Source organism: Equus quagga, chromosome 13 (assembly GCF_021613505.1).
Source record: "Equus quagga isolate Etosha38 chromosome 13, UCLA_HA_Equagga_1.0, whole genome shotgun sequence".
Lineage (NCBI taxonomy): Eukaryota > Metazoa > Chordata > Mammalia > Perissodactyla > Equidae > Equus > Equus quagga.
The window spans coordinates 87,027,323-87,041,500 of NC_060279.1; the positions used below are offsets into that span (position 1 = coordinate 87,027,323).

The following is a 14,178-nucleotide window of genomic DNA, read 5'->3' on the forward strand; positions in this document are numbered from 1 at the left end:
CCTGTGTTTAATTTTGGATAGTTTTTAATGTTATATCTTCAAGTTCACTGATCTTTTCTTCTGCAATATCTAATCTGCCATCACTCCGGAAATTGTAGTTTTTATCCCTATAAATTTGACAGGACTTTCTTTTTATCTTTCATATCTCTATTAACATGGTTTACATTTAACCTATTTGTGACTTAATATTTAAAGTGGGTTTCTAGTAGGCAGCATATAGCTGGGACTCTTGCTTTTTTTTAATCTAGTTGACAATCTTTCTTTTTATTGGGGTGTTTAGATCATTTATATTTAATGTGAGAATTAATGTATCTAGGTTTAAATTAATAATGTGCACTGTGCCATTTATCCCATCTATTTACTCCCCTTTTCTTCTTTTTCTACCTTCTTTTGGAGTAACCGAGTATGTTTTAGATTATTTCTCCTTTGTTGGCTTTTAGCTGTAACTTTCTTATTTAAGTGCTTCCATGAGTTTACAGCATGCACCATAAACTTATCCCTATAAGTTCAAGTGTTATTGTACCTTTTCATGTATAGTAACAGATTTCTATGATAGTATTTCTGTAGCCAGATAAGCTTCATTGAAGAGACTGACTTCTGGATGCTCCTGGGATACATAATTAGGGGATGGGTAAGCTGGTTTTACATGATAAAGCCACATCAGCATTGCCAACTCCATATGCCTTTGGATACTCTACAGAATATGAAGGAATTTCTGGCATTTAAACTTTAGTATAGGCCATCTATAAGTCAGGTTTCAGTCAACCAACCATGTAAACTGTTAGAAGCATTCTAATTGAGCTCACATTAAAGCCAAAATCCATTAAGGTAATGGTAACAATATGGTAACCCCATATTATTAAATTTGCCTGATCCAAAGTTATATTCTTTCCACCATGATCCTGCAAGTGTTTCCCAGGTTTCTATTGAACACATAGGCAATATAGAAAAAAGGTAAACACTTCGTGACTACATTGGTTTTATCCAAAGAATGCAAAGTAGGTTAAAATTTGTCTAATTTTCTAAACAATGTAATTCACCACTGTATTAAGACTGCTCTGGCTGCCAAAACAAAATATCACAGAGTGGATGGCTTAAACAACAGAAATTTATTTTCTCACAATTCTAGAAGCTAGAAGTCCAAGATCAACGTTCCAGCAGATTTGGTTTCTAGTGAGGATCCTCCTCCTGGCTTGCAGACAGCTGCTTTCTTACGTTCTCACATGGCCTTTCCTCAGTTTGCACTGAGAGTTCTCTGGTGTCTCTTCTTACAAGATAACTAAACTTATTGGATCAGAGCCCCCACTCTTATGACCTCATTTAACCTTAATTACTTTCTTAGGGGCCTCATCCCCAAATATAACCACACTGGGTGTTAGGGCTTCAACATATGAATATGACATGACTCAAACATTGTCTATAACATCCCACCCCTAGCACCCTCCCAAATTCATGTCCTTGCATACAAAATACATGCATTCCACTCCAACAGTCCCCAAAATCTTAACTCATTCCAACATCAACTCTAAAGTCTAGAGTCCAAAGTCTCATCTAAATCAGACATGGGTGAGACTTGAGGTACAATTTACCCTGAGGCAAAATTCCTCTCCAGCTGTGAACCTTTAAAACCAGAAAATTCACATGCTTCCAAAATACAGTGGTGGGACAGGAATAGGGCAGACATTCGCATTCTAAAGGAGAGAAAGTGGAAGGAAGAAAGGGGTGATAGGTCCCAAACAAATCCAAAACCCAGCAAAGCAAATTCCATTAGATCTTAAGACTTGAGAATAATCATCTTTGGTTCAATGCTCTGCCTTCCAGGTCGTATTGTAGGTCAACACAACCAGGTTGCATTGTAGGTCACATTGTAGATGGCAATCATAACACTTGCTGTAATGAGGAAGTCAAACCATAACTTCATGTGATATCTCCAGTAGAATGTAAAACTCCATAAAGAAGGGTATTTTTGTCTGTGTTTATAGCGTTTGTATCCCCAGCATGCAGAACAGTGTCTGACACACAGTTGGCATTTTATAAACATCTGCTGGATAAATGAATGAATGCTCAATCCCCTTGGTTTGAAGGCGCTCTGAGCCTGGCTGTATAATTATGAGTAGTGGGTCTTGCGTCGGGAACTTGTCACTTCAATCTGTTGGGCTGCAATATTGAAGAGAATCACCTCCCTTTCTCAGAGCTTTTCATTCAAGGAAGTTCCCATTTTTGTGGAAGGAAAACCTTGCCCCGCCTTTGGCTCCTCCCTCGTGGAAGGAAGAGCCACGCCTCTGCGTTGTCACCGCCCCTTTTGCCGGCCGCTGGTCAACCGTGTTTCCCACTTTCCTCCACACCAATCATAACAAGGGCTTTATAATCCTGCCGTTTTACCCACTCTCTGAGCAATGCCTTCTTCAGCCGTTCTCTTAACCCTAGACTGGCCTCAAATGCGGCTTCCTCCATAAAGCTCCCTTTCAGCCAGCATCCCCGGGATATGAGCCGGTTCCCCTCCAACTGTTGCTCGCGTTCGGCTCAGATTCCCTCCCGGTTGAACTTACTCTAACATGGCCGCGCCCACTTAGCCTCTCTTTAGCCTTAGGATCAAAGTGCCTTAATGTACGCGACCCTTTCTTCCCCATCCCGCAGAGAGATCTGGGCAGGCATGAGCTTCTAGGAAGGTGAGCGGTTTGTGTACCGCCCCTGGCGGATGTTGCAAAGTCGGGGCCCAGCGGTTGAAGCCGCCTGGAAATGGGATGAAAAGGATCGTTTTCAATACCTTCTCATCTTGTGCCTTCCCACGAAAGGCGGAATAAAGAGCCTTCGCTCGCTGTACTGCAGTAAGTGGGAAAATGGCTGCTCCCAGTAAATATCCTCGAGTCAGGCGCGGATATTTTACGTCACAGAGAGGCGTCCGAGAGCCAGACTCTAGGTGTCTGGAACGACGCTGGATGGCCCTCGTCGACCGCCGTCCTTTCAGCTCCGGGGGGGGGGGGGCCTGTCGGCCGGGGGGGGGGGGCCGCGGGGCCGCAGACACTGAGGCAAAGCGTTCAGAGAAGTGGCTCCGCGGCTTGTCTCCAGCGGTGAACACGGACGTCACCGGTCAGGTCGGTGTCGGGTTCTGAGCGTGTTTCGGGGCCAGGGGAGAGCGCGTTAGGTTTTCTTTTTGTTCCGGAGCGCGTAGGGGTCGGTGTTGGGGGAAGCGGGTGGCAATCGTCGCTGGGGGTTCGGTGTTGGGGTTCCCCGCGGAGGGGGAGCCCGTGGGGTTCCGAGTTGGGACGAGGACGGGGAGGTCTTTGTTGGAGAGTAGCGTTTGGGGTGTCCGTGGTTGGGTGGAGGGGGAGTCGGGTCCGTTTCTGGACAGCGTTTGGGGAATCCGTGTTTATTGCTTATGGAACGCTTAATTTTAGAGATGGGGTGCCTCGTTCTCTTGCGTCCACGTTTGCTGTATATTTCTGCTGAAAATCTGTTTTCAGGTTCATCCCAACCCAAGTAATGACATCCCCATCCTCCTAAATACTCTTCCGAAAGAGGACTCTTGTTAAAATTTAGTATATTTCGCTTTTAATGTGGGGATCAGGTGTGTAGGTATTGGTATAATTTTATACATTCTTAGTCTAACATCCCAGCCTAACCATTTCCATACTGCACACTCTTAGGAAGTTTTCTTCTTTCTTTTCTTTTTTTTTTTTTAAACTCCTGCAGTTGTGTTCTATCGAGTGGGAGCTTTAATTTGGGGGGGACTGATGAAGACCCAGGTACAATACTCGCAGGAACGTCTGATAGATTTCCTTTAACCCGTTTTTTGTTTCTTTGACCAGATATGGTGTTTTTCCATATGTGTCTTGGACATATCTGGTTTATGCTTATTCCTAAATAATTATTATAATTGTCAATGGTGGGCTTTTTTTTTCCGTAAGACCCTGCTCTCTTATTTCTTCCAATTTTAGGTAACGCACAAGAGCAGAAATTAAAAAGATATACTTATTATATCATGTCCTTCTACTCAGATTATTACTAACAGCTTCTAAATTGATTCCTTTATGTTTTCTAGTTGAGCACTTTCGTCGCCTGCAAATAACTTTGGCCAGGTGGTGAGTGTATGGACTGAGGACTAAGAAGAACCTACTTCTGCCCATGATTTGGGTAGGTTAATGCCTGAGTCACCTTCTTCATTTGTGAAAAAAGCTGTCTTAATTCTCATAATTCCTACTTCATAGAGGCAATATGAAGATTAAATGGGTAAATGTTTTTTAAGTACAAGGTGGGGTACCTGGCACATAGTAGAGTCTGAATAACTGGTAGCTGTGACTTATCAAGTTTTTATTCCTCTAAAGACTTTTCCCCCCAGTTTTATTGAGGTATAATTGACATGTGACATCCTGTAAGTTTAAAGTGTATAATCTGACGATTTGGTACATGTATATATTGCGAAATGTTTGCCGCCATAACTTTAGCTAACACCTGTGTTGCATCATATAATTACCATTTCTTTTTTGCGATGAGAACCTTTAATATGTACTCTCTTTGCAACTTTCAAGTTTATAATACAGTATTATTACCCGTCATCACTATGCTGTACATTAGATCCCCTCAAAGGCTTTTTATCTTTAAAATTATTTTCATTTATAATTTCTTCCTCTTTAAAATTTTCTTTGATTTATGTTACTAGATTTCCCAATATCTCCTATTCCTGGAAGAAACCGTGTTTATCCGTAATGATCTGTTCTTTTAATATGGGACTGGATTCTATTTGCTAATATTTTATATTTTTGCATCTAGAAATAAAAAGATGTCTTGGATTTGCTTCAAAATAATCCAGTGATGGAAGAGGAGAGAGCAGTGGTGTAGATAAAACAAAGTTAGGTTTGCGTTGATAATTATTGAAGTCACATGGTGGATATGTGGAGTTTATCCTATTCTTTTCTTTTTTTGTACATGGGTTTTAATTAAACTGTTCCTTCTTCTTTTGCTTGAAATTTTTCATAATAAAAAATTAAAAAAATTTTTGCTTCTACATTTATAAGTGAAACTGGTCTGTACTTTTCTTTAGAAGTTTTTTCAAGTATAATACTAAAAATGAAAACATAGAATATTACAGCACCCCAGAAGGCGCCATCTCATCTTAATCTCTTCCTTCCTCTCCGGAGGTAATTGTTATCTAAAACCATCATATTGAATTTGTCTGATCGTTAACTTTATATAAATGGGATCATATAGTACATGTTCTTTTGTCCCTGGCTTCTTTGGCTCAATATTTTGTTGTGAAATTCATCTGAGTTGTTGCATATAGCAGTAGTTCATTTCTCCTCATTGCTGTGTAGTGTTACATTGTATGATTATACCCCAATTTATCTATCCGTTCTGCTAGTGATAGACATTTGGCTTGTTACTGGCTTGTGACTATTATGAATGATGTTAATATGAAAATTTTTTCCCATGCATTTTGGTTCATTGGACTTCTGTGGGCTATAAACCTGGTAGAATTCCTGAAGTGTAGGGTATCCTAGATACAAGGAGAAATGACAACTGCCCAGTCATAATGGGAGATTCTTAACATGCCTCTCTCGGTAACAGAACACAGAGACAAAAAGCTAGAAGGCTATAGATTAATGGGATTAGTAAACTTTTTCTGTAAAGGGACAGATAGTAAATATTTTAGGCTCTGCAGATCGAATATTTGTCTACACCTACTCAGCTCTGCCATTGTAATGTGAAAGCATCCATAGAGAATATGCAAACAGATGGGTGTGGCTGTGTTCCAATAGATTATTTACAAAAACAGGTCACCAACCCACCATAGTGCCAACCCCCAAAAGATTAGAATAACATGATTAACAAACTTGAGCAATATAAAACATTCTGCCCAACGGTTTCCCCAAATGCACATAGAACATTTATAAACAGTTACCATATGGTGGACCCTAAAGCAAGTGTAAACAAATTTCAAAGGATTGAAATCATACAGACTGTTTTCTCTAACTACAGTGGAATTAGCTATAAAGTAATACCAATATGATGACTAGAAAGTGCCCATTTGTTTGACAAGTATGCTGTACACGTCTAAATAACCCATGGATCCATGAATCAAGGAAAATTACAGTGGAAATGTTTTGAATTACATTTTAATAATAATCCTTCATATCAACCCTTGTTGAATTCAACTAAAGTGGCCAGTGGAGGGAATTTATAGCCTTGAATACATATGTTAGAAAAGAAGGACGGATGAAAATCAGTGAATAAGTGTTTATAAGTATCTCTCTAGTTCTCTTTTTTCTAAACTATTGATTAGTATTTTGAAATACTGGCTTCGTACATTAGTAGAGAAACTTTTCCTCTTTTTCTGTGACCTACAAGAGTTTGCATAACCTTGGAATCATCTGTACTGTGAAGATTAGGTGAAACTCATCAGGCCCTGATGACTTTTTTGTTCTTAACTTTTTTTCATGGAAATTCAGAGTAGAGAGGATAGGATAATATCTGCCCGTCACTCGGCTTCAGTGATTATCAACTCACGGCTGATCTTGTTCATCTGTGCCTCCTCCGCTTTTGTTTTTCCCTTGGAGAGTTTCACAGCAAATTCAAGATTTCATGTCCTTAAACTTGTAAATATTCTAGTATGCATCTCTAACTGGTAAGGTCGTTTAAAACTTTGTAAGCAGCAGCTCATTTTCAAATGTATCAAAGTTAATAATAATTCTTTTATTTCATCCAATCCCCAGTCCATGTTCAAGTTTTTTTTCTGATCGTCTCAAAGTTGTCTTTGAACATTGGATTGTTTGAATCGTGATCCAGATAACGTGCCTGCATTCTATTTGCTTCTTACATCTCTTAGGTCTCTTTTATGCTGTGACAGTTCCTCTTCTAGTCTTTCTTTTGTCCTCACGCCTCTTAACATATTACGATAAGAAGTGTACAGCAACATTAATGAAGGATTCTTGCCTAAATAGTTAAATGTGGACATGCTCAAATCTCTAAATTCAGCTACCCAGTTTACAGGAAAAATTGAGAGTGGAGGAGGTGAGGAAGAATAAATTAAATATACCATGATGAAGCAATCAGCCAAATCCAGAAGGCAGTACATCCGGTGGGACAAATGACTTATTCCCTTCCTCCCTCCTCCCATTCCTTCCCAAAGCACATATGGTTATTGATTTCTAATGACTTGCCAACATCTTTAATTTTATTTCAAGTGGGAATATTTTTGTACTTAAAATTTTTAAATTTAAAAATGTTTAATTTTAATTTAAAAGAATCTTGTGCTTATTGAAAAAAAGGTAAAATTCACTTTTCTAGTCTCTTGGACCAGCCATAATAATTATTAACATTATTAAGTTTTCTTTTGTAAATGTGTGTACACACACACAGAGAGATATCGATGTATTGCTTTACTTTTGCAGAAATACAGGATCATACTACACACAATGAATAGAAATGTGCTTTGTTCATTGAGTTGTATATTATGGACATTTTTAATTTCAGTAAGTATGTTAAAATATTAAATTACTATGTAGTATTCCATTAGATGGATTGTAATTATTCATTCAACTAATCTTCTGTTAGTGGACCTAAACATATGTTTAGTGTACTTTACATAAGTCTCTGCTCACTTTGCTGCTATTTTCTTTGCATAAATTCCCCAAAACAGAAAGCTGAGTCAGAAGCGATGCCTATTTTGAAAATATTCAGTACATAATTGAGAATATACCCAGTAATGTTCTACCATATAATACTGACAGTAAAGGAATGTTATCATATTTCATGTGTCGTTTTCATGTCAGTTTCAAGCACTGACTAAACTTATTTTTTACGATTGTCCATTTCTGTTACTTGGGTTTTATGCATCTACAGTAATATTGTGCAGACGATAGTTTGCCTCCTTTTCTCTGAGATTGGTAATTGCTGTTTGATTCTTTTCTCTAATTGCATTTGGAAGCATGGACCAACCAGTGACAAATGAGAATGGTAATTCTTGCACCCTTCCCATTCTGCGTGGGAATGCTTACAGAGAGTCACTGGCTCTCAACTGAGCATATACGGTGTTTGATTTATGCTTTGCTTTAGATTTTTTCCCTTTTTTTCTTTTCTTTTGGAAAGAAAGTGTTACGTACACAACTCAAGTGTCAGCGCCACTTCTCTACCCCGTTCCTTCCTCCTCCCCCATATGTAATCACTAACTTGAAAGTTTACCTTATAATCCTTTTTGGACTTTTAAATATGTATGTATCTACAAACACTATATAATATTTTATGTACGTTTTAAAAGTTTATAAAAATTGTATTATACTTTATATATCCTTCTACCGAGATATATAGGGTTTAGTTTTGTTATTGTTAATCAGTGAGCTTTTTTTTTTTTTTTTTTTAACACTCCTGATACCAAATATATGGGAGTTTTACCCCATGCCAACAAATTCTCCAACTCCCTGGACACCAATTGGGTGTCCTAAAATTCAGCTCAGTTCTGACACTAACTACCAGGAGCCTGCAGAGACCCCACAGGATAAGAGCTCAGTCGCACAGGACTGCTCCCACTTCAGATGCCACTTGCAAGTCCCAGGTTGCCACCTGTACTTCTGACCAGTTGGCTATAAATCAGAGGTTTCCCTGCCTCCCTTCTCAGGTTCAGTAACTTGCTAGAATGGCTCATAGGACTCAGGAAGATACTTTACTTACTGTCACCAGTTTATTTAAAGGATACAAATGAACAGCCAGATGAAGAGCTGCATAGGGCAAGATCTAGAAGGGTCCTGAGCACAGGAGCTTCTGTCTCCGTGGAGTTGAGGTGTACCACTTGCCCAGTACCTCAAAGTGTTCACCAACTCAGAAGCTCTCCAAACCCCACGGTTAGGAGTTTTTATGGAGGGTCCATTACGTAGGCATGATTGATTAAATCATTGTCCACTGGTGATTAAACTCTATCTCCAGCCCCTCTGTCCTCCCCATAAGCCTAAGGGTGGGGCTGAAAGTTCGAGCCCTCTAATCATGCCTTGGTCTTTCTGGGGACCAGCCCCCATCCTGAAGCTATCTAGGGGTCCCCAGCCACCAGTAACCTCATTGGCATCTAAAAGATACTCATCACTCTGGAGATGCCAAGGGTTTTAGGAGCCGTGTCCAGGAACCTGGGACAAAGACCAAATATCTATTTCCTATTGTACCACAAGTCTAAGGAAGTAGCCGCTCCATTGCTAGGCTATTATGGGTTTGTAACAAAAGCAATACTGAGTTTTATGAACTGTTTTTTAATATCAATTTAGGCTTTTCTCCTCTAACCTATTAATTTATTTTATTAGCTACTTAGGCTGCCAACCTGACGTCCATGCCCCACTTTTTAAGAAAATCCCTATTTTATTTAGGTAGCCATCCATCTAGCAACTTGACCTTAACTTCAGTTCAGTAGGAAATGCAGATTAGTCTTACAACTCAGGGGGGTTCCATTGCCATTCTCTGTTTCATTGCTGTATTCCAGGCATGAGCATTTGGTGCAGCTCTGATCTGTTAGGTGTGAGGGAAAGTCTGCCAAGGAGCTTCTGGGGAATGGTTGGGTCCTTGAGCCTCCAACCCTAGAGATCTCAGTTCTAACCATTCCTGTATAAACACCTTTTCCTACCTCCCTCCTGCCCGTAAGGAGCTCTACATATGAGTTGTGTGCCATCCTTTTTGGGCTGGCCCTGCAAGGAGTCTAGACTCATGGGCCAAGACTGGGACAAAGCAGTGTCAGAATTAGAGATGGTGGTGGTATGCTTGCTCACTGCTATGTTTACCAGTCGGTCAGAGAATGAGTCAGAAATGAGGTCTCTAGGTGTGGAAGATTCAGGAGAGCTAGAGAAAGAGGCTGAGAATAATAATTTGCTGCCTCAAGAAGTGAAAACTAAATTCAAGTTGACCTCATGCTGTTGGTCTCCTTAGAGTGAGTTTCTAGCATGGCTCCAGAGCTTGGCTCTTGGGGAGACTGATCTCTGATCTGCTGCTTCTGAGGCAAGGGTGGGGCTGCCTGTGCATTCCTGCTTGTGTGGAAGGAGCTGGCTGGGTGTGCACAGTGAACATTACAAGAGCCAATTCCAAGGGCCGTATTTTGGCAAATGTGACTATATGGCCACCTCACAGGATGATGCACCAGGAAGTGAAGTTCTTAAAGTGCATGAGAAAGAGAACAAATTTGTATTGTGAGGCTGTTGGAAGAGAGAGATATTATAATGGAGAAAGGCATATATGGATTCTAATTCCCACATTGCTACTTAGGAAGGTTGTTAGCCTGGGCAACACACTTCGCCTCACCAAACCTTAGCTTACTTGTGTTAAAAATGGAGATAATACGGGCTGGCCCGGTGGTGCAGTGGTTAAGTTCGCACATTCTGCTTTGGCAGCCTGGGGTTCACCAGTTCAGATCCTGGGTGCAGACCTATGCACTGCTTGTCAAGCCATGCTGTGTCAGGCATCCCAAATATAAAGTAGAGGAAGATGAGCGTGGATATTAGCTCAGTTCCAGTCTTCTTCAGCAAAAGGAAGAGGGTTGCACGGTAGATGTTAGCTCAGGGCTAATCTTCCTCAAAAAAAAAAAATGGTGATAATAATGAGTACCTTACAGAGTAATGTTAAGGAATACATAAGACACTGCTTATGATTTGTTAAGTACATTAGTCTTCAAACTGGGATAATTGCCTCGGTGCAATAAACAAAAAATTTAGGAGTATGTGGACACAGGTTTAAGCCACTTTCCAGAACCACTACTTCTATATGTTGTCTTCCCTAAACTTGATCTGTGTGAGAACTTGGCGGTGGACAGGACCATGAACTGGTTTTTGTTTCCCATCTCCTCTTCCACATCCACTCCATTCCACCTTTGGAAAAAAAAGACATTCCTCTTGACCATTCCATATCTTCCTGTGGAGCACGGCCCCAGGATGTAAAAACTTCCAGGGTGTTAAAGAGATGGATGAAATATTGGGGCCTTCTGTTAGAATGAGTCCACATGGTAAGAGAGAGCTGAGGCCCCAGGCACATGTCCTCTTGTAATTGAATTTGCTCCTCAATCCACAGGTTCTAATCTACAGGAATGAGACGTTTTCAGTAATAGAAGCAGAAGGAGGTTCCAGGCTTGGGAGATCGTCATTTCTGGCAGCAGCCTGACCTGAGATATTCAACCACAATTTCCAGGCAGGCCCAGAGTAGACAGAAGACAGAGCACGCCCTAGAGTTGCTGGTCCTTTCTTAAGAACAGGAGGAATGACCAAGGCCCAGGTGAGGTTTGTTTTACCTGTTTTATCCTTGATTTCGCAATGGACATGTGGAAGCTTCTAAAAGTCTGATGAAATGAGACAGTATATGTTGATAAAAATCAGGACCTGTCAGAAAATAAGTTTAGGCTATAATCTTAAAATCAGGGCAAATTAGGAAGCAAGATGTGTAGGTCATAGGGTTTGTACAAAATTCTTAACGTTGGAACTTAGGTAAGTTACTGTGTAAGACCCTGTGGGTTGCCTTAGCTTTGAACTTATGTCTGCTTTTCTCGGCAGCCGTAATAACAAGAAAAATGTGAAAAGTTACATGATTTGCAGTGTGTGTGAGGAGAAGGCAAACCAGTTCTTCAGAGGAAGTAAACATTTCATTGTTCTTCGGTCTTAAGAAATTTCTTTCCTTAGCTCTTCAGAGAGATTTTTTTGGTAGACAGTGTCCTCAGTAACAGTCGTGTCATAAAGGCATATGGTGTTTCCTTTGGCTCTTTCTTCTTGTGTTCCTCCGAGTAGGCTAAGGAGGAGATGCCAGAGCAGAACTCCAGTGGACAAAATTCTTCAGAAGCAGCACACCTCAACAACAGAGCCTTCGGGTGGTCCGACTTTACCCAGGAGTGAAGTCTGGATTGTCCATAGACTAAGTGGGTTGTGTGATCTTTGAGTGGTCCTCCAGGAAGGAGAGTTCTCTCAACCAGATTTGTGTTACTGATTTGGCAAGAGACAGCTGCAGGTTCCATTCTTGGAGAACAGCTTGGATTACAGACGTGGACAATGCTCCCTTTATACCTTCTTAACCTCAGGTTCAAAAAATGAAGTCAGAGCCAATTATTCTTGTTTTGGTCTTCATATTTTTAATTATGCAAATGATACCTGGCTACATTTGCATGCAAGAGATTCAAGCAAACAGAAGTATTTGCACCAAAAGAGAATATCCCCTCACACCTTTTTCCTGCCCAGTCCCCACCCGAAGGATAACAAATGTTAATAATGTGGGTCTCCATCCAGTCCCTTTCTATAGTTGATGTGTGGTGGAATATGTCTATATTTATGTACATTTCTATATCCATACATGTGTTACTTATACATGTGTAATTGTGTATGTTAGGATGTTTGGGATCATATTATATACACTCTTTGGGAACTTGGTTTTTTTCACTTAAGAGAATGCCTTGAAGATCATTGCTATCAGTATTTTTTCATCTTCCTGATTGATTTAAATGTTTACGAGGTATTTTATCACATCTAACCCTGTCTGCTTTCGATGGACATTTAGATTATTGATAGGTTTTCACTATTGTAAACAAAGAAATAATGAACATTCTTACTGCACATTGTTTGATGTCTATGCAAATATTATTTTAGTACTTTTTTAAGCTGGGAAAATTAATTAGTAGAATTCTGCAGTGCTGTGATCTGAATGTTTGCATGCCCCCAAAATTCATATGTTGAAATCTTAACCCCCAAAGATGATGGTTTTAGGAGGTGTGCGGCGTTTGGGAGGTATGTGGGTCGTGAGGGTGAGGCTTTCATGAATGGGACTAGTACTCTTATAAAAGAGAATCCACAGAGATCCCTCACCCTTCCACCAGGTGAGGACACAGTGAGAAGGCACTATGAAACTTGTATGAGCCAGAAAGTGGCCGTGACCAGAGTGTGGCCATGCTGTCACCTTGATCTTGGACTTCCCAGCCTCTGCAACTATGAGAAATAAATTTTTGTTTATATTAGCTGCTTTGTCTGTGGTATCTTGTTATAGCAACCCAAGTGCACTGAGACACATGGTCCTATGGTATGTGAAATGGTCACAGTGTGCATCGTTTATCATGGGGAATATGAGCTGAACATGTTACCGCCCCTCTTTCCACATCATCTATTCCACCTCAGATTGCACTGGAATTTGTTATTACAGGGAGCGTTATCATTCGAGGATGTGGCTGTGGGCTTCACCTGGGAGGAGTGGCAGTTACTGGATCCGTCTCAGAAGGACCTGTACAGGGACGTGATGTTGGAGAACTACAACAACCTACTGTCAGTAGGTAGGGACAGCATCACCATCAGCTGCCTTTTCTTTCTCATTCAGTGCAACCTGTAGGATTCCTGAAGTATTTCATGGTTTGGGCTAAAGCATTGTAGGTGGTAGACTTTTATTCTCCTCTTTGATCGTAGAGTGTATGCTCTCCCTTCCCCAGTAAAAAGCTTTTACTTTACTGAAGCACAAATGATGTGGTCCCTGAAATATAACTTTTTCCAGTTTTCATAGATCCCCCAATCTTAAATACTTGGTGCTAAGTGTTCAATGACTTCCTGTTTACAGGATATCAAGCTATGAAGCCAGATTCTCTCTTCCGTTTGGAGCAAGGAGAACCACCATGGATAGCAGAGGGAGCAGCCCATAGTCAAACCTGTCCAGGTGAGTGAGTGAAAACCAAGAAAATGGGGAGAGATGACTCTAAAATTCCGGCGGGTCAGTGAAGGGGTGACGCTGTTGAAATGTTCGGAGAGCTTTTCTTACACTACTTGGCAACCCTGACCTAACGCCTCTCTGCGTCTCTGTTGTTTATCACGGTTGTTCTTCTTTCCCTGCTGTTTAAGGATGATGACTTCCTTTTTTTAGGTTTCTAGATCTGATGACAGTCTTTCTCACCTAGGACCTTGATCTCTTAACCTGGTTCTAGTCTTCCTGGTATGCACCTGTCTTCTCCTTTTCTTTGTCTGCAGCAGTCTCACTTCCTCTTCTCCACCTTACTTGCGATAAAATTCCTCTCACTACCCATACAGATCGCTTTGCACTTAGCACTGCTGTCTACTTCCCCAATGTCTCTGCCCCTTTTAAAAGGGCTGATGGCCCTCCCTGACAATCCGCCTCACCTTGGTTCATCTGAAAACCACACACACCTTGTCTCTCAGGGCACCTCTCTCTACTTCTTCACCCACTGCTTTCCCAGCTGCCAGGTTC

At 40.8% G+C, this 14,178-nt stretch overlaps 1 protein-coding gene and 1 long non-coding RNA gene across 2 annotated transcripts in view; both read left to right on the plus strand.

Moving 5' to 3' along the window:
- LOC124250313 (uncharacterized) overlaps positions 1–14,178 on the plus strand; it is a 41,638-nt gene that overhangs the window by 18,105 nt on the left and 9,355 nt on the right. Inside the window, exons 7-10 of the mRNA XM_046682120.1 lie at positions 2,895–3,090; positions 11,210–11,229; positions 13,132–13,258; positions 13,537–13,632. Coding sequence (XP_046538076.1) covers positions 2,895–3,090; positions 11,210–11,229; positions 13,132–13,258; positions 13,537–13,632 — 439 coding nt within the window. The remainder of the gene's footprint in view (positions 1–2,894; positions 3,091–11,209; positions 11,230–13,131; positions 13,259–13,536; positions 13,633–14,178) is intronic.
- On the plus strand, positions 2,998–4,923 carry LOC124251547 (uncharacterized). The gene is made up of 3 exons (XR_006891774.1): positions 2,998–3,095; positions 4,043–4,134; positions 4,771–4,923. It is a non-coding gene; the product is annotated as an uncharacterized LOC124251547 (long non-coding RNA).